Source organism: Balaenoptera borealis, assembly GCF_965194805.1.
Source record: "Balaenoptera borealis genome assembly, chromosome: 12".
In the NCBI taxonomy this organism is placed as follows: Eukaryota; Metazoa; Chordata; class Mammalia; order Artiodactyla; family Balaenopteridae; genus Balaenoptera; species Balaenoptera borealis.
Genome location: NC_138869.1, coordinates 53,286,241 through 53,310,403, shown reverse-complemented (window position 1 = coordinate 53,310,403; position 24,163 = coordinate 53,286,241). Strand labels below are relative to the sequence as shown.

Genomic DNA, 24,163 nt, shown 5'->3' with positions numbered 1-24,163 from the left:
AGAGACCCCGAAGAACCTGGCACTTAGAATTAAAGATTTTTGAAGGAATATATGAAAATATACGATTTCTGTGAAATAAAAGATAAATAAAGGCGATGTCCAAAGGACTGAAATCTTACAATATTGGCCAGAAACTTCTGGACCCTGGGAGCCCCGTGTCAGGCACTTCTTGAACCCTGGAAGAGTGCAGCGAAGGGAAGAGGGCCCCTCTGGGAAGCAGTAGGAGTACGAGACACTGAAGGCAGAGAATCCTAACCACAAATACTGAACAAAAGTACACTATCCTTCAGAGCCCTCGGCAGTCTTCTCGCACCCCGGACACCCACACATGCAGTTCTTTGCGGCAGGATTGTCAGCCTTGCGGTCCTCAAAAGAAGCAGCACCCTCCCCACCAGACTTCGCAGCGCCGAAGCCCCGGTGTGCGTCAGCGTAGCGTTCCGACGAGCCCGGGATCCGGCTCTGAGGGCATCTAGGCACGCAGTGAGCATACGCAGCGCAAACCCCTGGATTTTCCGGGAGCGACCCTGGAGCGCGCATGTGCGGGCCCGACTTCCAGCTTGTCCCCTCCGGCGCTCCGTAGCGCTCCCTCGGCGAGCTCCACGTAGGCCGCGCAGGCGCCTTGGGCACACGCTCACCTGGTGCCGTTGTTGTCGCCGCCGCCGCCGCCGCCGCCGCAGGGGCTGGATGGGGGGCCGAGGCCAACCGGTGGCACCCAGAAGAGAGAGACGCGGCGGCGGCGACGCCGACACCCGCAGGACGAGTGTGCCGACCCGCCCGCGAGGCCAAGGAGGAGAGGCGAGGCCCGGCCCCCGCGGTTCCTGGTGTAGAGAACCCTCCGTCGCCGCCGCGGCCGGGTCTCTCAGAGCACTCGCCCTCAGGTCTCATTCACATTCAGGAACCCGCGTTGCGCCATGTTCAAGAAACTGAAGCAAAAGATCAGCGAGGAGCAGCAGCAGCTCCAGCAGGCGCTGGCCTCTCCTCAGGTACTATGGCCGCCGCGCTCCCCTAGTTCCCTGACCTTTGACCTCTAACCTGAGGCTTCCCCCAGACCCCGGACTGGGAAAGAGCTCAAGGCTGTCCAGGTCCTCCGTGACTCCTGACCCGGGTCCCCCAACCCAAAACTCCGTTCTGGTTGTGGGGGTGGCTGGATTTGTGACACCTGACCTCTGGTAATTTTCCCTAATTCCCAACCCGGTCTGAGAATAAGTGAGAAGGGCTCCGATCTTGCATGATTTTTGACCCATATCGAAGGTTCCACCAACTATCCGAGACCCCAACTCAAGAGTGAGGGCGGAATGGGAAAACCAGGGTCCCTTGTAACATCTGATCTCTCGACTGAAGTCCCCTCTCTGATCCCCGACCCGAGATTGAGTACGGAGGGGCCCCTGGCCCGTGACGAAGTCTAATTCCAAACCCTCGTCCAGGCGTGAGGGCCAGGGGTCGAGCCATTCCTGCCCAGGCTGCTTGCAGGAGCATTGGGACCTGAAAGAGGTGGCGGTGTGGCCGGCGTCCAGCGCCCGCGACTGTCACGAGTTAGTCACTTCGCATAACTTGGTTGATCCGGGACGGGCGGAGGGGCTGACACTGTGCGGCCCAGCAGGGCTTGCGCCTGTCCATAGCCCGGCTCTGCTTCTTCAAGTCTCGTTAATATTTGTTTTTCACGAACGCTGTTGCTTCAGGAAATGACGGTTTTCAGGAAAAAGGGGGCGTGTTAGTAGTGTTAATTTAAAGAAGCAGAAGCAGTTTCCTAAGCAGCTGTGATTGTGTGTTTGGGTGCTGGCAGCACGTGGTCCCTTCAGCAGAGGGGAGGGCTTCTGCTAAATTCCTTCCCAGCCTTTCAGAGTCTCAACAGATGGAGCAAATCTCTCTCTTAACTTTAGAGTTTCTACAAGAAAGGCTGAGTTTTGACTAATTTGGAGGCATTTCTAAACATCTTTAACATAACATTTATCGTATGCAACTTAAATATAGCTAACTAATTAACAACTACTAAATCAAACAACTATTGAATTTATTCTGAAACTGTAAATTGAAGTTGTTCTCTAAAAATGTAAAGGTCCCCTAGAGTGAAACAGTGGTTGAGATACATAGGTACATGGTACCGAAAGCTTGTTCATTCTCCCAAGTGAAACGTAAATAGTGATTAAGATTTCAGTACTAGAATTTTACTTTTCATACCATTTACCGCAAGCTTTTAAATTTTATAAAACACCATTATTTAAGAAACAAAGGAAAAACTAAAAATTGAGGTACAGATGAGGAATGTGGGGAAACAGGTGTGGTAGTGAATGTAAGGAACTCTATACATATCACTGATCCAGGATTCCACCTCTAGAAATTTATTCTAAGAAAATTTAGGATGTATTAAGCAGTTAGCCACATGGATTTTCACTTCAGTGTTGTTTTAATAGGTAAAATCTGGCCAAAAATGTTCAACGCTAGAAAATTGGTTAAACACGTTATATTAGATAGTTATTCCGCAGCCTTAAAAAAATGCCATCATTTATTAGGTTCTTACTCTATGCTAGGCATTTTGCTTGTATTATTTTGTTTAATTCTCACATAACTCTACAACTTAGAGAATCTTTCATACATGGAGTGAGGCTCAAAGGGGTTAAGTAACCTGCCTGATGTCACACAGCTAGAGTTAGAGCCTACGGAGACGTAGGCTCTAACTTGTAGTAAAAGATTGAAAAAGTGTGTAGGGGTTTCCTTTGTGGGGAAAGTATGTATATAAGTGTGTATATATATATATATATACACACACAGAAATAGTGAAAATAGTTTAAGAAGAATATGCTCCAAGGTGCTCATTCTTTTTCTTATTTGTAATATTATCTTTTTTTCATGAGCTTTAACAAAGGGAGGATGTCTTTAGAATGATAGTAAAAGAGCTAGTTAAAAGATAATGTATTAGAGCTCCCAGTTTCTATGGGTTGATGCCTCTGGTGAGACAGTGCATGTGGAGCAAATAATATCACCTTGTATACAAAAGATTGAAAACAATCCTCTTTGATAACATATATTTATTTATTCAGAATGCCAGAGTAAATTGTTAGTGATCAACTGCTGATAGAAACTTGATTATTTTCTGGTCTTGATCCTCAGCTATTCAGAACCCTTCAAGTTGAGAAGTTCTGGATTTATTTGTTTATTTATTTTGTTTATTTATTTTTGGCTGCATTGGGTCTTCGTTGTTGCGCGCGGGCTGTCTCTAGTTGTGGCGAGTGGGGGCTACTCTTCGTTGCGGTGTGCGGGCTTCTCATTGTGGTGGCTTCTCTTGTTGCAGAGCATGGACTCTAGGCATGTGGGCTTCGGTAGTTGTGGCACACGGGCTCAGTAGTTGTGGCGCACGGGCTTAGTTGCTCTGCAGCATGTGGGACCTTCCCAGACCAGGGATCGAACCGGTGTCCCCTGCATTGGCAGGCAGATTCTTAACCATTGCACCACCAGGGAAGTCCCGAAGTTCTGGATTATTGTTTTCAGAGTTAAGGATTTCTTTCAAGCATGAATTAAACAAATATTTTTTGATGGGACAGTCCTTTTATAACAGATTACGCATATCCTTGTTTTCTTGTGCAAAGGATCCTGAATTTGTATAATATTATCAATGTCTTCATTTTTGAGTATGAATTATTTTGTGATGAAGGCACCATGCCCTCAGGAATTTAATGGGGTATGAAAGACAATTCCCTTTTACCCACTCAGGAGGATTTATTTGTTTTTGGTCTACTTTTTGTAATTACTTTGTAGTCTCCCTTGCTATCTGCCCAGTGTCGTTCTTCCAGCTTCTGAATTGTTTGGGCTTTAAATCAAGACAAGACACTAAACTTCTAAAATTTTGGGTAAAATAAGGGCAAGTACCTAAGAGATTCTTTAGTGTATATTAGTGTATTAACACAAATTTTGAGACATTTGTTTCGAGATTTTGGAGGCCTGTGTGTGCATACTTCCTGGTTCTTAGCTTGCTTTCCAGAGGGGAGATTGCCTGATAGGGATGTTTCAAGTAGAGTGAGTTGTCAGGTGTTCATAATTATGGGAGAAATGAATGATTTGCATCATAATATTTGCAAAACTTTTCAGTAATAGTAATAGTGATGGTGTTAGTAACACTGTAAGGGTCCCTTAAGTTTTTGAAAGCATTCAGTAAAAGACAGCCTTCTGGGGCTTCCCTGGTGGCGCAGTGGTTGGGAGTCTGCCTGCCAATGCAGGGGACATGGGTTCGAGCCCTGGTCTGGGAAGATCCCACATGGCCGCGGAGCAACTGGGCCTGTGAGCCACAACTACTGAGCCTGCGCGTCTGGAGCCTGTGCTCCGCAACAGGAGAGGCCGCGATGGTGAGAGGCCTGCGCACCGCGATGAGGAGTGGCCCCCGCTCGCCACAGCTAGGGGGGGCCCTCGCACAGAGGCGAAGACCCAGCACAGCCAAAAATAAATAAATAAATAAATAAATAAACCCATTTAAAAAAAAGACAGCCTTCTGTAGTCCCCAGTCACTTCTCTTTGGTTGGTGCTAAGATTATTTGAACCCCTCTTTGGCAGATATTATTTTAAGTAAACATTTGTTCAATTCTGATGATGACGTGAAGCCTAATCACTAATTAAGAATAAAATTTAAAAATTTCAAATCAAGTTCCATTTAATATATATATTTTTAAGATTTATTTATTATTTATTTATTTTATTTATTTTTGGCTGCGTCGGGTCTTAGTTGCGGCACGGGGGATCTTCGTTGAGGCATGTGGGATCTTTTGTTGCAGCCCGTGGCTTCTCTCTAGTTGCGGTGCGCGGGCTTCTCTCTAGTTGTGGTGTGCGGGTTTTCTTTTCTCTAGTTGTGGCGCGCAGGCTCCAGAGCGCGTGGGCTCTGTAGTTTGCAGCACACGGCTTAGTTGCCCCGCGACATGCTGGATCTTAGTTCTCTGACCAGGGAGCGAACCCGTGTCCCCTGCATTGTAAGGCGGATTCTTTACCACTGGACTGCCAGGGAAGTCCCTCCATTTAATATTTTTTTAACAACAAATATCTACTTAGATTTTTAAATTCCTTACAGAATGAATTTGATAAAAATTATTAAAAAGTAATATAGAATACTTTCTAACTTCTTAGGATATATGTAGTGCCATGAATAAAAATATTTTTTAACATTTTCAGCCTTTTTCAAATATTACTGAAACTTAAAAATTATAAAAAGCACAGGCGCAAATGGACAATTGTATGATTCCACTTGTATGGGGTACCTAGATTAGTCAATTTCATAGAGACAAAAAATAGAATGGTGGTTGCCAGGGGCTGGAGAGGGGAGGGGGAAGTGGAGAATTACTGTTTAATGAGAACAGAGTTTCAGTTTGGGAGGATGAAAAAGTTCTGGAGATGGATCGTGGTGATGGTTGCACAACAGTGTAAATATAATTAATACCACTGAACTGTACACCTACAAATGTTTAAAATGGTAACTTTTATGTTATGTATACTTTACCACAAAAAAAAATTAAATTAAAAAGAAAGCAAAATGTGGGCCTACCCCAAACCTGCAGAATTATAGCTTTTTTAGAGTGGGGCCTCAAAATAATAGTTTATGTAATAGAAATTTTTTAAAAATTCCACAGACAGCAGAGGAAAGAGTCGCCTTCTGAAGGAACATAGGCTTTTTGTAAATGCCACTTGGCAAAATAACTAGCCTCAATCTAAAAAGCATAACTCCCAGAGAGAATATTTAGATCAGAAAAATCAGAATGTCTTGAGTGTTTATAAATCTGTATTTTGACCAGGGAGCATAGAGTGCCTATTTGTATTACTTTATATAGAATATACATTAAGTTCTCATGTTTTAAATAATTTAAACATATATGTAAACAAACTTGTTCATGTGATTTAAAAAATCTTTGTGAAACTTGAATGGGGTAAGGGCCATACAAAGTTCTCTTATCTGCTTCTTAGTTTGATAGGAAGAGCTGGAGGAAAAAAATTATGAGAGAGTCTTTGTCTCTGTAGCTTTTGGGATGAATTAACCCAATTTGTTAAACTGTGATGTTCAAAGACCCCAAGACATAGATGCAAATTATACATACCTTAACTTTACATCCCACGGAAGCTGTAGGCAGATTCAAAAGTGCATCTTCCTGGGCCCAGGTGAGAAAGCAGGGCTGGAAACTTTGATGTAGAAATTCAGTTAATGTGTTGATAAAGGTCAGGGCTCTTAAAAGTATAGGATTTTAACTAACAGCATTTGGCTTCTTCACCTTCTAAATCACAAAATATTAGGAAGACGTTCTCACTTAAACATTTATTTGGCTAGCTATTAAACTCCAGGTTGAAAAATTCCCCTCAGACCGTTGACTGTTTTTCTTCCTTATCTTCTAGCATCCTGTGTGCAGATGAAAAGTCTAATTCCAAATTGTTCTTTCTTTATTGGTAGTTACTTGATCTTTGAATCTTTTCTTTTTTCCTTGATGCTAGAAAATTTCCAGTTTTCTTCTTCTATTTTTTTTTAGTCCCCCTCCTTTTTAAAAAAAATATTTATTGATTTATTTATTTACTGGCTGCGTTGGGTCTTCGTTGCTGCACGCGGGCTTTCTCTAGTTGCTGCGAGTGGGGGCTACTCTTCGTTGCGGTGCACGGGCTTCTCATCACAGTGGCTTCTCTTGTTGCAGAGCACGGGCTCTAGGTGTGCAGGCTTCAGTAGTTGTAGCATGCGGGCTCAGTAGTTGTGGCTCGCAGGCTCCAGAGCACAGGCTCCGTAGTTGTGGCGCACAGGATTAGTTGCTCCGCGGCATGTGGGATCTTCCTGGACCAGGACTCAAACCCATGTCCCCTGCATTGGCAGGCGGATTCTTAACCACTGTGCCACTAGGGAAACCCTAATCATATATTTAATTTCCACAAATAATAACACTAGTCAACACTGGATAGTTATTTTTAGCCAGGTGCTTTCTTGGTGCATTGCATGTATTAACTAAATTAATACATGAAATAATAAAAGGTGTGGATTTGTATTATACCCATTTTACAGATAAGAAATTGAGGCCTAGGGAGGTTAAGTAACTTGTCTGTGGTAGACAGCTAGTACGACACAGCTAAGTGGTAGAGCCGAGATATGAACCCAGGCAGTCTTGCTCTAAAGCCCATTCTCTTAACCAGAGTACTACGCTTGTTGCTTTGTTTCAGTTTTCAGTAGCAGCTTGTGTTTTAACGGAAACTAGAGCTTCTCAAAACTCTTGCAGGATAAGTGTTATATATTATACGTACATGCATATTTAAGTTCCCTTCCTTGATTTATCTGATTGCTCTGGGTTACTTGTTATATTTCTTCATACTTGTCGTCGTTTATCTTTTTTCTTTTTTTTGAGAAAAGTGTCTTGTTATTATTGGTTGTTTGTTTATATTTATGAAAACCTAGTGGGTGGTTTATTTCGGTAGCTAACATGGGTTTTCTCTGCTCTTACCTGCTACTCTCCTGTGTGGAGGGCCAGCCAAAACACAGAGAGTCCTGCTTTGAAAGGTGACCATACGATTTATTATCCAAACGTTCTTATGAATGAACGGGGACGCTACTGGCAGTTATCTTGGAACATAAACTGGCATGAACTGGGTGGGACTGGGATTGCCTTGGTCAGACTGGGGCGTATTGTTACCCTGCTGCTTTGTGGTACCAGCCCCTGCTATTGGAGCGCTAACTCCTCCAAGGTATTGCTCTTTATATTTGGCTGTTACTGTTGTCTGGAGATCTATTTGGGTTGGGGGAGGCTGACCCCACGTACCTGTTTGTCTTGCAGACACTTAACACATTGCTGAGAGCAGTAATCTCCCTTTAGAGTGTCTAAAACTGTGATTTTTTTTTCTTCCTGTTGCAGAAAGTTGCTGCTGCCTCTCCCGCAGCCTTCTGTGCGTGTTTAGGGTTATGGCTACCTTTGCCCTGATTTTTCCACCAGTTTGAATCCTTTTGCCTTTGAGTCTTCAAAAATTTATTTTCTTTTTGCCTGTGGTGTTCTCTCTCTTGTTCTAGAGTGTTAATCTGTCTGGTTTTCTAATTTTTTTTTAACCTTCATTTCAATGGGTTTTGGGTTTTGGGGAGGAAGAGAAGTAAACAGTTTTTATTATTGCATTGTGCTGGACATCCAGTGGACGCTTTAAGTGTGGTGACTCCTGTGCTTAAATTCTTGGAAACTTTTAGGTATTATTTCTTTGATAATTCCCTCCCCTTTGTTTTTTCTCTTCTGTCCTGAAATTCCAGTTAGTTAGCTTTTGTGCCTTCAGGATAGATTCTCATTTATTATTTTTTACCCTTTATGGTCTATTTTTATTTTTTTGTTCTATTTTTGAGAGTGTGCTTCAATTTAACTCTTCAGTTGAATTTTTTGTTTTATATATTTATTTATTGAAGTATAGTTGATTTACAATGTTGTGTTAGTTTTCTTCAATTGAATTTTTAATTTTGGCTACTCTATTTTTAAATTTCCCAAGGCTGTTTCTTATTGTCTTTTGCTTTTTCGTAGCATTGCTCTTGATGTACTGATATATCTTTTCTCTCTCTGAGAATAATGGGGATTTCTTTTCTTTTGTTTTCTTTTAATCTTTATTGTGTTAGGGTTTTTTTTTTTAAATTGTTTATTTATTTATTTACTTATTTACTTGGCTGTGCTGCGTCTTAGTTGTGGTGTGCGGGATCTAGTTCCCTGACCAGGGATTGAACCGGGACCCCTGCATTGGGAGCATGGAGTCTTAACCACTGGACCACCAGGGAAGTGCCGTGTTTGTTTTTTGGTTTTGGGGTTTTTTTTCTTCTTGTTTTTGGCTCCCTCTTACATTGGAAATTTTCTTTATTGAGTGCTCTGGGCTATCTATTCATATTTAAGGGCGAGGCACTAACAATCTGATGCTATTTGGAAGTAGCATGTGATTGACACTGGGGCTCACTGGTGGGTGGCAAGCTGTAAACTGGTTTTATTGTTGGGAGAAATATCTACATGTTGGTAACCAGAGGCCTAGCTGCCAACTTTCTGGAAGCAGGTCTGAGAAGGACTGCTGGAGGTTCCATTGTTCACTGTGCAGAATATCGCCTAATCTGCTCAGTTTAGTCACACACTTTGCCCTTCTCTCCTGTCTTACTGTGGTGCTTGGTTTCACCCAGTTTAAAGCCTCATTGGCTCCAGAAAATAAACATCTGTTTCTTCAGAGGCTATGTAAGGTGGGACAGGGGACCTGGGGACTCTTTCAGCCAATCTTTCTGGTTTTGATCCTGTCTCATCTTGCTTTATAACTTTTGCTTCAAGTCCTAAGTCTTTTTAGGGTTCTGGGGATGAAAATAGGCTTCTTCTCATCACTATTCCCTTCTCCATGGGGTTGTAGTGGTGTCAGCAGTACTGTTACTTTAGTATTCTTTCATTCACATCCAATCTTCTGAAAATTGGTTGAAATTTAACTCTTTGGGAGGGAGAGAAAATAGGAACATATGTAGCCAATCTACTATGTTTAACTAGAAGTCTCCTTAAATTACTTTTGAATGAGTGGATCTCACCACATTAAAGGGCTGTTTTTGAGAGGTAAGCATTTATAACATAAATAGCAATATTTCATTTCCGGCACTACTATTTAGATGTCAGGATGTGGAAGATACTTTATTACAGACATAATAGAAAGCTCTAATAATTTTGGTAACTAGTAAACAGAGGTTTATGTGAAGCATTAACTCCCAGTTACTTTGGCCATTCCTTTATAGCTGGGATGTCGGATGGATTTGGCAGAGACTTTCAGGAGTGCTGTGGTGAGAAGGAGTCTACGGCTATATCCTTGCCATGATTGATTACCATGGGTGTGGGAGGGAGAAGTGAAGCCAGATGTTTGTTATGCTTGTGTAAGAATAACATCTCATCTATTGGGGGCATAACTTGAGAACTGAGTAGTGTCAAAAGGCCTCTAAGCAGCCAAAATTTTAATGTCACTAACTTCACATTCCATAGTTAATGTATGTTGTTCATAAGAATACTTTAAAAAATCCCTCACTTAGAGCTTCCTTATGCTTATTTTGTCTACAATTCCAATAAATGTAGTTATCTAGCTTCTAAACTAGTAGCAGGCTAAAATGGACAGAGAAGATATACTACAAGTAGCATATTGACAGGAATGACAACTGACCTAGAAAATGTTAAATTATATTCAATTTCCTTTTATATTTGAAAACTAGAATTAGTTATTGTCGGAAAGGTGAAACCTGATTTCAGAAAAGTGTAGATTCAAAATGGTTAAACCTCATTGTTATCTCCAAACCCCTTCAGGTATTAGTGAGGTTTAACCATCTTGAATCTGTAACTTTAGATAGATATCTATCTAACAATTCAGCTATTTTGAGTAATTCTTTCTATGAAAACTCCCAGATAATAGAGCCCCTTATGGAATAAACTATGATTAACATAGTTTTGACTTTAGTGTAGAACTTCCCAGTAATGTGAATGTCCAAAATTTGTGTTTTTGTTGTCTTTAGATTTTGTTGTTCAACCTAGAATTAATGCTTTTTAATTTCTATTTTGTGGTATATTTAAAATATATTAGATATATTTGATGTATTCTGGATTTAATAGTTAGTGGCCATGTTTATCAACATTGTTCTTATACAGACAACATGGTATGATGAAAGCAGTTCAGGTGGGTTGTGGAATCTGTGGATTGGGATCAGCTTTTTTTTTTTTTTTTTAAATGAAAGACTAGATTAGGTCAAAATGTGGCATCTTATGTTGTAAAGGTTAAGGTTTCGTAAAACTTGTTTTAGAAGTGTCTGTGTGAAAAGGATGTTGTTGTTTTACTGTGGGTCCCAGTGAAAAAAATTTGAGAAACAGTGATCCAAAGAATACTGGGGAAGTGGATGAGGGGCTCAGAAGACCTGTTTGCTAACCCAGATGCTGCAGTATGCAACCTGATCAAGCCACATAAGCATTGTGAGCTTCTTACTTTCTTGTCAGGGAATTGGGGATGATAACTGTCCTGTTTACCTTGCAGATTGGTTGTGAGAATCAAAAGAGAAAGTATTTGAAAGCATTTGTAGTTATAGAACGCTTCTTTATTTAACAGAGCCTGCTAAGGTGCTGTGCTGGTGTTGCATTTGTCTTGAAGGGTAGATGTAGTCTCTGTACCATAGGGTTGAGAGACAGTTACTCCTGGTGTGGTGGGAGTGTGAGAGGATCAGGGTGACATCTGATAGAGTCTTGATGGGTAATGAAAAGTCATGGTGTTCAAGGCTTATTATTCCTAAAGGTGACTGTACTAGTTTCCTAATGTTACATAACACATTACCACAACCTTGCTGCCTAATAACCCAGTTATTGTTTCACAATCTGTATGTCAGAAGTCTGGCATGACATGACTGGCTTCCCTGCTCAGGGTCTCACAAGACTAAGATCAACTATTGTCCAAACTGTGTTCTCATCTGGAGGTGAGGGTCCTCTTCCATGCTCACGTGGTCGTGGTAGAATTTAGTCCTTTGTGGTTGTAGGACAGAGGTCCTTATTTCTTGCTGGCTGTTGAGCGGGACCACTTTCAGCTCCTAGGGCTGCCCACAGTTCCTTGCCACTTGGCCCCCACAGGCCTTTTGCTTTCTTTCAGGGTAGCAGGAGTACATCTCTCTGCTTTCTACTGCTGCCTCTGCACTCTGGGCTCATTTGAAGGGCTTGTGTGATTAGGTTGGACCCATCCAGACAATCTCCTTTCAGTTAACTCAGAGTCAACTGGTTAGTAACCTTAAATATACCTGCAGAAACCTTTTTGCTATGTAAGGTAAGATAATCAGGGCAGTGATAATCTCATATTCACAAGGTGAGGGTCATTTGGGTTCATCTTCAAATTCTGCATACCACAGTGACTAAAATGGGTTTTTTTATACTGAAGTTGAGGGCTATGGTCAATTAATAATCAGTTAGTTGGCAATAAAAATATTAATTGTGAGCCTGGTTATAGTCATCAGGTTTTTTTGGTAAATAGCCATGAGAAATCTGAAGACAGATTTCTAAGCTATGAGAATTAATTAGACCAAATTTAGTTTGAAGGAATCTAAATCCTTATATATTTTGAAGTGAGGATAGCCTGTTAAAGATCCAGGACTTTGGGATAAACACTCAAGTACAGTTAGTTTTTTATGCATGTTTTATACTTTACAGTCATATCCATTCCCTCATGTGTTCCTTACTTTTGCAACTCCAGAGGAAGATCTACAAGCCATCAGGCCAAACCTTGCCACGTGGTACTACTTTTCGGAGGACAGTGTGTGTTAGAACCTCTTCTTTAACTTTATAAACCCCAACATTTGATTTTGCCGGTTTATCCAGAGCTGATGAGGCTCCAATTACAATTAGGCTCACATGAGGCCAAAGTAAAAAGACATAGTGCCACTTAAAAAAATTCACAGTGGAGGTGTACTTTTCAAGTGATTTCAAGGTCCCTGTCTGAAGTAGCCCTGTCCTGGCATCTGGGCATTTGGAAAGCTGAGTTATTAACCCCCAAATTTTTTGGATATGATGGCATCACAACAGAGAGGGTTAGCTAAGAGCTATATCCTTTAGCCTAGTATTACTTCTCTAATCACTTTCCTAACTTTTTGCCCTCTCAGTGGCCCTTTTATTTTATTTATTTATTTTTTGGTCTATTTTTAAAAATATTTATTTATTTATTTATTTATTTATTTAATTTTTTGGGCTGCGTCGGGTCTTAGTTGCAACGTGCGGGTTCCTCTCTAGTTGTGGCGCGTGGGCTCCAGAGCATGTGGGCTCTGTAGTTGGGGCACGCAGGCTTAGTTGCCCCGTGGCATGTGGGATCTTAGGTCCCCAACCAGGGATTGAACCCGTGTCCCCTGCATTGGAAGGCGGATTCTTAACCACTGGACTACCAGGGCAGTCCCGGTGGTCCTTTTATTAAAGGAGATATTACATACAACCATTTAAAAGTAGATGCAAATGGAGTTTCTCCCGGTCATAGTGGTAGTGTTTGAAACATCTACAGCCTTTGAAGCTGGCATGGTTTGAAATTTATGGCTCTAGGTGTGGGAAGGGTTATTGCACTTCCCTCAACTTCAGTGAGAACTGTTTCTGAAGTGCTTTGAATACTTAAGATTTTTGTTTCAGTCCTGGGTAAACTCTGTCCAGTGACTGCTTTCCCTTCCCATTTTCTAAGCACAATGTTGGCTTCATACATTTTCTAGACATTTAAAACATTGATAAGCTTCAGCTTTATTTCACATTCAACCATTTTGTTGCTTAAAATTCTAAGGCCTTACTGTTTCTGTTTTATCTTGATTGAGAAAGGGATATCTTATCCCCTAAGGTAACTGCTGCACATAGCTAATTCCTTCTGTCACATGTTGATTTTTCTGGTTCATCTTTTAGAAGGTATGTGTGTGCTGGAATTCTACGCTGTAAGCAACAGAACTCAGTCTAGCTAGTTAAGCAGAAAAGGGATCTATTAATGAATAGTTGGTGACTTACAGAATTTTCAGGAGGGCCTGAAAGTCTGGGCTGATTGCTCTGCTCAGCCACACTTGGGGGGCTGCACTAATAAGAATGTTGCAGCCGCCTCAGTTTGGCAGCATTGCATCTTGCACTGCACAGCTCTTGTGAACGACTGCATGAAGCTCCGTGTCTCCATGTTCACCAGCTGATGAACTTTATTAATTTTGCATGTCTGTTTTCTCATATTACCCACTTATGACTCAGTGTCTTGTGTGGGTATGTTCATTGGTGGAGTTCAGGTCACCTGCCCTAGATGAAAAGAAGACTGGGGTGGTGAGTTTTCTGAGTTCTGACTTAAGCACTTATAAGAGCTGTTTAGAAAAAAAGGTTATTAAACTTTGTCATGTTTTGTTGATGTTTTCCCCTCCTCCCAATTAATCTATTCCTTTTGATTTCTGCTTCTGACATAAAAATCTCTTTCCCATTCAGAGATTATAGAAATAGACTCTCATATTTTCTCTTATATTTCAATTAAAAATCATTTAGATCTTTAATATAGCTTAAGTATGAAGTGAGGATCTGATTGATATTGCTCCCCCATATGGATGGCCATTTGTCCCAGCACCGTTTATTGAACATCTGTCTTGATTAGAAATGTTAGACTTATTGTAAACTGAATATGTATATGTGTGTGTAGAGTGTGTGTATGTGTGTGCAACATTCCTCGTGACCTCTCTGTTCTAGCATAGCCACAGCAGTATGTACTGACTTGACAGATTAGCGTTCCATTTGTTCATTCAGTCATTTATTTAACAAATATTTATTAAATGCCTTTTTAGGTAGTGCTGTACAGACTACAAAAGGGTAAGACATTGAGACATTTCTTTGTGGAGATGAGTTAAGATCTGTCTTGTTATGGGTGATGGGGGGTCTTGAAGTTTTGGTTTTACACTTTTTGGACTGTTTTTAGCTCACCTTAGAGTACACCTCAGACTCCTAGTTTAAATTTGGGGCCCTTTCTCCTGTGGGTTTCTGTATAGGAGTCATGTGTTCCTTTACAGAGCAAATGGACTGGCATCTCAGTGTTGGGCTATGGTGTGCATGGTGTTCTCAAAGCAAGGCCCTTGACTAGAGAGATGTTTACCTGTGCAGTTCATTATATTGAATATTAGAGCTGGATGACACTTTAAAGATTGAATTGACAACCTTATTTTTTAATGAACTTTTAATTTTGGAATAATTTTGATTTATAGGAAAGTTGCAAAGATAGTACAGAGAGTTTTCATATACTTCTCACCTGGTTTCAGTTTCCCCTGATGTTATCATCTCTTAAATAAAATTTTATTTATTTATTTATTGTTTTTGGCTCTGTTGGGTCTTCGTTGCTGCTCATGGGCTTTCTCTAGTTGCGGTGAGCGGGGGCTACTGTTTTTTGCGGTATGTGGGCTTCGGTGGCTTCTCTTGTTGCGGAGCACAGGCTCTAGGTGTGTGGGCTTCAGTAGTTGTGGCACGCAGGCTCAGTAGTTGTGGCTAGCGGGCTCTAGAGCGCAGGCTCAGTAGTTGTGGCGTACAGGCTTAGTTGCTCCGCGGCACGTGGGATCTTCCTGGACCGGGAATTGAACCCGTGTCCCCTGCATTGGCAGGAGGATTCTTAACCACTGTGCCACCAGGGAAGTCCTAATGTTATCATCTTATGTTATCATCACGACCTTATTTTTGAGGTTAACGTTAGCCCTCAAAATGTTAATTTAGCTCAGATCATAGTTCTAGTTGGTGGCAGAATCAGACCAAGGACCCAGTAGGTAGCCTGGGTCTGCTAGTTGATTATGTTTCAGTTATCCTTTTCTGTTTTTCATGTATTTGCTCTTTTCCTTCCTTTCACTGGGTTCTTTGGGCATGGACTGTGAGAAGGACTACCTAGTACATAGTGCGCTCATCAATGTAGTCTTTCTAATTTGTGCAATAATTTTTAAATCTAGGCTTCCTCCAGTTCTTCAACGCCAACGAGAACCAGGAGCAGGACGTCTTCATTTACAGAGCAACTTGATGAAGGTACACCCAATAGAGAGGTAAGTTTGGAATTTCTTCGTCAATAAATCCTTTATAAGAAGCTTATTAATTTAAAATGTAATGCTACTGTTGATAACAAAATGGGAAATTACTTAGTTCCTAGGTATTGTTTTTTTTTTTAGTAACAATTTTTTTTTTTTGCAAATAGTAGTGTTGCTTTTGTAAAGTGTGTTTTCTTTGAATATCTTAATTTGAGAGGATAATATACTTTGCCTTTAATATTTGAAATTTTCAGAATGATTTGATAACAATTTGTTCAGCATAGCATTATGTGGGGAGAAGTCCTATATTTTCAAGCTAGTGATTGGAAACTATGAAGTAACTCCTAATTCCATGTGACTTGGAGCTGGCACTATAACTCAGATTAGATTTTTTTCCAACTTTTTTTGTTTCTGTGAAGGATTATAAGAGTCATGCAAGTAGAACATAAGTACACAAATCAGGGTAAAAAGAGGGTAAAAGAAAAAAGGGTAAAAAATAAATGCATAAATCAGTGAATTATTATGAAGTGAATCCCTATGTGACCACCACCCAGGTCAAGAAAAGGAACACTGCCAGCATTGGAGTGCTGCTTCCCTTCCCCACAAAAGAGTACCGTCATCCTGACTTCTTGATATTTGCTTCCTTCTTTTTTTAAATTTTTTAAATTTTTATAGTACCACTTAAGTATGCTTTCTGTTGTAAACCTTATAGTTAAACCTTTGGGTTGTCTAGTTTTTGGCTATTATGAATTATGCTGCTGTGAACATTATTGTATATTTCTTTTGCTACACATGTACCTGCATTTCTTTTGCTATGTACTTAGGAGTAGAATCACTGGGTTAAAAGGTATACATAGTTTTACCACTTTAGAAGGTAATGCCCATTGTTTTTTAGAATAGTTGTAGAATTTTACCTTCCCACCAGGAGTTTATGAAAGTCCTTGTTGCTCTATATCCTTGCTAGTCTTTAATTTCAGCCATTCTGGTGGGTGTGTAATGTTCTCTTATTATAGTTTTAATTTGCATTTCACTGATGACTAATAAGATTGAACATTTTTCATCTGTGTACTGATAACTTCTTTTGCGAAGTGCTTACTTAAGTCTCTTGCTCATTTTTCTATTGGTTTATCTTTGTCTTACTGATTTGTAGGAGTTCTTTTTTATTTAGTGTGGATAGGAGTTTTTTATTGGATACATGCCTTGCAAATATCTGCTTCCAGTCTGTGGCTTGCCTTTTACTCTCTTAATGGTGTCTTTTGAACAGAAGTTCTTAGTTTTAATGCATTCCAATTTATCAATATTTTATTTTCTGGCTAGTGTTTTTTGTTTTTTAGTATTCTTTTCTTACCCTTCAGAGTATTTCCCGTTATTATCCTGTTTTACCTTTCACATTTGGATCTGTACTCTATTTGGAAAAGATTTTTTTCAATATGGTGTGAGGTAAGGATCAAGTTTCACCACCGCCCCCCTCCCCACATAGCTATCCAGTTGTTCCATTCTTTCCATACTGCTATACTGTGCTACCTTTTTTTCAGAAACTAAGTGTCCATATTTGAGTGGATTTCTGGACTCTTGTTTCTGTTCTGTCATTTGCTTTGTCTTTGATCTGATCCCACACTGTCTTCATAACTATAGTTTTATATTAAATCTTGCCCTCATTAGAGCAGGTCTTGCATGTCTTTGTTTTAAAGCCAGAATTCCATAGACTGGGTGGCTTAAGCAACAGACATTTATTTCTTAGAGTTCTGGAGGCTGGGCAGTCCAGGATCAAGGTGCCAACAGATTCATTATCTGGTGAGGGCCCTCTTCCTGATTTGCACACAGCTGTCATCTCATGATGTCCTAGCATGGCCTTTCTTTGTTGCATGCACCTAGGGAGAGATGGAAGAGTGGGGAGGCAGCTCTCTTGTCTCTTTCTCTTTTATAAGGACAGTAATCCCATCATGAGGGCCCTGCCCTCATTACCTTTTAACTGTAATTACCTCCCAAAGGCTCTGCCTCCAAATACCATCACTTAATATCCTTGGGGGTTAGGGCTTCAATATATGAATTTTGGGGGACATACGCAGTCCATAGCACTCCTACCTTCTTCTTCTTGAATGTCTTAGTAATTCTTGTACCGTTCCATATAATTCCATATAAATTTTAGAATCAGATTTTCAAGTCTTACAAAACAAACTCAAAACAAACCAAAATAAAATACAGTGCTGACAACAAAGAAACAAACCTGTAGAGATTTTTACTGGGGTTGCATTGACTCTATAGATTAGTTTGGGAAAAGTCTCAATATTATGAGTCAAATTTTATAATCTTTTTGATATTATAAGTAGTACTGGACTGAGCATTTTACATAATGCATAAGTTACAGTGCTGTTTTTCTTTAGGACAGATTTCTAAGAGTGGGATTGCTGGGTGGTAGGGTATATGCAAATTAAAAAATTTGAAAGATTTTTCCAAACTGCCTTGATGTTACTTTAAAACATAATTTTTTAAAACCTTTATTTAATAGATGTTGATAGCAAAATAAACTTAAAAACTTCGTAGTAGTTTTTGCATTCAAAGTTAATGGCATATATACTGTGTCTTTGGTTTATGTATTTAAATGATCTGACAAAGTACATAAGAGTATAAAGTATATGTATACTTTCTTTGAGATCTTATTTTCTTATGCATTATTTGCAATATTGCAATTCTTTAATTTTATGATTTCAAGTTTAATGGTGTTGAACTTAGTTTATATGTGTAACCAGTTGGAATGAAAGCTGCAGTACTGAGTAGTGAAAACACTTTTTGCAGTCAGTGTTAATGGCATCATTCCTATACTTACTATATTGGTTGATATTATGGTATATTGGTTTACATATAATATAGTAGAAACCTTGAAAACAACTTGTTGATTGTTACTATTGCTTTTTAAACAAAGATTTATCTAAGATGCTTTAAAACATTAAAATTGAATATGTCTTTATAAAATAATCCTTTCTGAAAGGGATGGTTTGAGCATTCTTTTACAGCAGGCTAAGTAAGCTACAGGTTAGTTTTTATTTCTTCCCAAATTTCAATACTAGAGGTCCTGTGCTTATAGATATAGTTTAAGAAATGGTTTCTGATTGAAAGCCAAAGCAGTATCATCACTTTGTCTCGTTGCTTTTTAAGCATTTTCTAACAACTCTAAAAGATATTTTTGACCACAAAGTGAAGTGTAAACTTTAGTTCAACTTATTTTACAATAAATAAAGGACTTTTAAATTTCATGATCAATTTATAGATTAAAGGGCATTACATAAAATTATCTTGTTACACAGAATGGACCTGAGGACATGCGGAGGGGGAAGGGTAAGCTGGGACGAAGTGAGAGAGTGGCATGGACATATATACACTACTAAATGTAAAATAGATAGCTAGTGGGAAGCAGCTGCATAGCACAGGGAGATCAGCTCGGTGCTTTGTGACCACCTAGAGGGGTGGGATAGGGAGGGTGGGAGGGAGACGCAAGAGGGGGGAGTTATGGGGATATGTGTATATGTATAGCTGATTCACTTTGTTATAAAGCAGAAACTGACACACCATTGTAAAGCAATTATACTCAAATAAAGATGTTAAAAAAAAATAAAAAAGCTTGATGGATAAAGTCTAAGACAGATCCATCTTGTACCATAATCCACCTTAAGGTAAATGGTAAATACAGATGTATCATCTTAACCTAATGTAAAAATCCAGATTTACAAAACAAGTCAATGAAAATATAATTTTTTTTCCTGTTGCAAAAAAAAAAAAAAATTGTTAGTCACCATGCCGCACCCCCACCCCACCCCAGGTTTTCATCTCGTTAAACCTCTAAGATGGAAGATACTCTGTCAGTGATGGGATCCTCACTTTTAGTTTTAAGTTTCTTTTTAGCAAAATGTGGAAGTTTAATTCAAATTATAAATATTTGTCCCATCTCTCCAGTAGGTACAGTAAATTCTATGTAATCTAGAATGCTTGGGAAGTAGAATGGTTTCATTAAGTTGATATTTCCATCAGTTAAATGTTTTACCTTTTTTCAGCTATTGCTGAAAATCCTAATGTCTGTTTTCCCATATTAGTAAATATTATATGTAAATCTAAATAAGTCTGTCTTTGATTGCAGTGCCTCAGGCTTCCTTATAGGGCTGTAAAAAATCATCTATATGATTGTAGACTTTAAAGGCAAAGGAGAGTAGGGTGATGTGCACTGACCCTGAGGTCTGCGGGTCTCTGGCGCTCTTTCATCCTGCACAGATGGCATATCTGTCCAGTTGACCTGGTACTCTCTCCTGGGGGTCCCAGGCATAGCCTCATTACCCTCATCATAGGGCTTCCTTCCCCTTTGTGTTGCTTGAGATGAATCTTTTTTGCCTCTAGAGCTGGGTGCCTTTGAGCAATATGGAGTGTGGCATCATGTAAAAGGTTAACTAGGCAAATGACACTAACTGTCCTCCTGCCCTCTGCTCCACTCTGATTTTTTTTTTTAACTGAGGTAAAATTCCTATAACATAAAATTTACCATTTTAAAATTTATTTATTTATTTTTTAAATTTTTGGCTGTGTTGGGTCTTCGTTTCTGTGCGAGCGCTTTCTCTAGTTGTGGCAAGCGGGGGCCACTCTTCATCGCGGTGCGCGGGCCCCTCACTGTCGCGGCCTCTCTTGTTGCGGAGCACAGGCTCCAGACGTGCAGGCTCAGTAGTTGTGGCTCACGGGCCCAGTTGCTCCGTGACATGTGGGATCTTCCCAGACCAGGGCTCAAACCCATGTCCCCTGCATTGGCAGGCGGACTCTCAACCACTGCGCCACCAGGGAAGCCCCAATTTACCATTTTAAAGTGAACAATTAGGTGGTATTTAGTACATTCACAGTGTTGTGCATCCATCATATTTGTCTAGTTCCATGATATTTTCATTACCCTAAAAGGAAACCCCCTACTCATTAAACAGTCACTCCCATTCTCCCTTTCCCCCAGCCCCAGGCACCACTAATTTGCTTACCTACTGTATGGATTTACCTATTTTAGATATTTCATTTAAATGAAATCACACTATGTGACTTTTTGTGTCTGGCTTCTTTCACTTAGCATCATGTTTTCAAGCATCATGTTTTCAAGGTTCATTTATATTGCAGCATGTATCACTACTTCATTCCTTTTTATGGCTGAGTCTAATGATTTTTGTAAGAGAATGAGAATATGTTTATTTGTTTGGAGTAAGACCTGGAATAGACTAGTGAGAAGGGGTTGGTTTTTGGAGTCATCTGGATTTGCTGGCTGAAGGATCTTTGAAGGTTAACTTTTCAGTGACTGAGGTTTTCTCATGTGTAAGATGGGAATAATAATGCCTTCCTTGTGGTATTGTGGGGATTACCAGTAGTACAGCAGGTAACTCTCCTCACGTCGTGCCGTGCACATGGTAGGTGCTTACTAAGTTGTTACTGGGGCAGCCACGGAAGACGGGAAAGGCTGCTCCACTTACTCTGCGTAGGTCCCCTCACGAGGGGAGGGAAACAGATGTACCATTATGTGGATTGGGGCCCTAGGGGTGTTAGTGCGCTGTCTTTGCCTGCTGAGCTTTCGAAGGAATGATATTTTCACTTTCCCTGCTACCCTGTTCTCTAGTTTGCTCTCTTGTGGAGGCACTTCCTCATAGATTGGGGGTCAAAGTAGGCATGCCCATTCTTTCCCTGGAAACTCATCTGTTCAAATTTTTCATATTATTTTAAAATTAAACTTTAGAAATCAGTTTATTTTCATATATGTATTTTGGCTAAAAAAATGCATAGAAAGAAATAAACTATTCTAGTTAATCGATGGATTCTGTTCTGTTTAGTAGATGTCTGTTCATATATACTGCATGCTTTTTTTGCTTCCCTACATGCAGAGAGAGAGCCTGGAGTAGTAGAAGGATCCCAGGATTCCATCCCTTACCTGCTGTGTGGCTTTAGGCAGCTTTCTTTAACTTCTCAGAACCTCAGCTCTCTCAACTTTAAATTGTAGTGAAATGAATATCTACTCTCACAGGGTTCTTGTGAAGGGCAAGTGAATTCAGAAGTATGAAAATACTCATAATTTGTGTATCACATACAAAAGATCGTTATTATACAGAAAAGAAAAGGCTTCTTCTGTACTCACCAGCTCTTGAGCAGCATGGACACTGCATTTTGTGTTAAGAGTGACATTGTAGGGAAAGAAACAATGAAGCGTCAGGCTGCTTTGGAGTAGATGCTTTCCCAAGCTTCAAGAAAGGTGTCCCTTTTTCTTTTTTATTCTCTTAATCTGAGATATTTTTTAGAAGCAAAATGCTGCCTCTTACCTTAGTAGTTGTCTTTGTATTTCCAAGTCAATTTTCACTGTTCCGTGTGAGGACCCCTAACAGGGATTCTTGATACTCTCAGATTTTGACAATTCTTTTTTTGAATTTTGTTCGGTTTTTTGGAATTTATTCTTTGTTTCAGGGCTTCTAAAGGCATCGTTCTTTAGGAATTATTAAGAAGTATCTTCAAAGTAATGGGTGAGAAATGTTTCTTCCTAAGTTTGGAATTAATTTTGCCCCTAAATGGATTGACTTTCAAAGCTGGATATGCTTTTTTTTTTTTGTTAGATGTTAGATTATAACCTACCTACCCTCTGTCAGTTAATCAAAGTAAAAGCCATGCCTGTTAGATTGTCTTTGGTGTCTATTCAATTCTCATATTTTTTCTTTTGATCTAATGATAGGATATGAATTATATTAATAGATTTCCTAATATTAAGCCATTCGTTCATTCCTTAAATCAACTCTGCTGGTCAGAGTGCATTTTTAATATACCGTTGTTCTCTGATACTCATGTTATTAACATTTTCTCTGACTCTATTTGTAAGGAGAGGGGTTTAATAAATTGGAAACTTTCTATCTTCTCCTGCTGGTCCTTTCTTTTCCTTCTCCTCCTCCATTTATTTAGGTCTTCTTTAATTTCTTTCTCAACAAAATTTTATCGTTTTCAGAGTTTAAGTTTTGTACTACTTTTGTTAAATTTATTCCCAAATATTTTTTTCCTTTTAATGTTAACATAAGTTGAATTGTTTTCTGAATTTCATTTTCAGTTTTCTTGTTATTCTACAGAAATAAAATTGGATTTTTATAAATTAATCTTGTTATCCTGTAACCTTGCTGAACTCATTTCGTAGTTCTAACCGTTCTTTCGTGGATTACTTAGTTTCTTCTTTGTACAAGATCAAGTCATCTGCAAATAGAGGTAGTTTTACATCTTCCTTTAATCTGGCTGCCTTTTATTACATTTGCTTGCCTAATTTTCCTGGCCAGAACCTCCAGTTGAATAGAAGTGGTGAGAGCAGACATGCTGTCTCTCATTCCTGATCTTAGGGGAAAGGCATTCAGTCTTTTTGTCATTAAGTATGATGCTAGCCATGGTGTTTAACAGATTCCTTTTCTCATGTTGAAGAAGTCCCCTTCTGTTCCTAGTTTGTTGAATGTTCTTAGCATGAAGTAGTGTTGGATTTTGTCAGATGCTTTCTTTGCATCTTGAGATTGACATTGTGGCTTTGTTTTACTCTGTTGATACGATGTATTATATTAATTGGTTTTGGATGTTAAACCAGCCCTGTATAGGATAAATTCCACTTGTTCATGGTGTGTAATTTTATATTGCTGGATTTGATTTGCTGGGGGTTTTTTTGAGGATTTTTGTGTCTATATTCATAAGAGATGTTGGTCTGCAGTTTTCTTTTTTGTGTGTGTGTGATGTCTAGTTTTGGTGTCAGGAAAATTTTGGCCTTATAAAATGCGTTGGGAAGTGTTCCCTCTTGTAATTTGTGGGAAAATTTTGAAGATTAGTATTAGTTCTTTAAATGTTTGGTATAATTTACCAATGAAGCCATCTGATCCTGGCCTTTTCTTTGTGAGAAGTGTTTTGATCACTAATTCAATCTTTTCATTTTTTATAGTTCTGTTGATATTTTCTGTTCCTCCCTGCATCAGTTTTGGTAATAAGTGTCTTTCTAGGAATTTGTCTGTGTCATCCATGTTGTCCAGTTTGTTGGCGTACAGTTGTTCGTAGCATTGCCTTATAATCCTTTTTATTTCTGTAAATGCAGTAGAATTTTTCCTCTTTTATTCCTGATATTAGTAATATAATATGAATCTTCTCTCTTTTTATTTTACTCTGTCAAACAAAATATGAACCAGTGTTTGATTCCACTTTCTTGATGAGTGTAGTGAGCATTCTCAGGATTGGAGTGGCAAGCTGATCTTTGATGACTTATTTTTCTCAAGTCCCAGATGCCCTGGGACTTAGCAGAAATTACTTGAATCTGTTTTGTTACTTTCCTGGTTTTCTGGCCTGATATGTGTTTTTTACCATCTTTATATAGCCTTGGTCTTTTCAGTGCTCGTCGGTCCTTTTTTGCTATCTTTTTTGTTTAATGGCTTTGTATGTCTTTAACTTTATATATAGTGGAAATATCCATATAGACAAAATAGGGCCTTAATTCGTGACCTTAGATTTGATCAAAATGATTTAACCACAGTCTGTACTGCATATTTTCTCACCTGCTGCTACTACAGGCAGTTTTTTCTCATATCTTCTGCTGAGTATATTGTGTACTTCTTAAGGTATACATTATTGGGAATAAGAAGGAAGTGAATTTGACTCAAAAAAGTAAGTGTTGCTACTAAC

General features: G+C 39.4%; 1 protein-coding gene across 6 annotated transcripts in view; it reads left to right on the top strand.

The window, feature by feature from the left end:
• The first annotated feature begins 634 nt into the window (after nt 1–634).
• The window catches only part of GOLGA4 (golgin A4), a 113,713-nt gene continuing 90,184 nt past the window's right edge, over nt 635–24,163 (top strand). For 5 of the 6 annotated variants that reach the window (XR_014232866.1, XR_014232867.1, XR_014232868.1 and 2 more), the window contains exons 1-2: nt 640–983; nt 15,407–15,496. Coding sequence is in view for 3 of the 6 variants with exons in the window: in XM_082348283.1 (XP_082204409.1) it covers nt 912–983; nt 15,407–15,496 (162 nt within the window). In the remaining 3 variants the exon portion in view is untranslated. Of the gene's footprint in view, nt 984–15,406; nt 15,497–24,163 lie in introns of all 6 variants that reach the window. The other variant, XM_082348284.1, reaches the window with a different exon arrangement.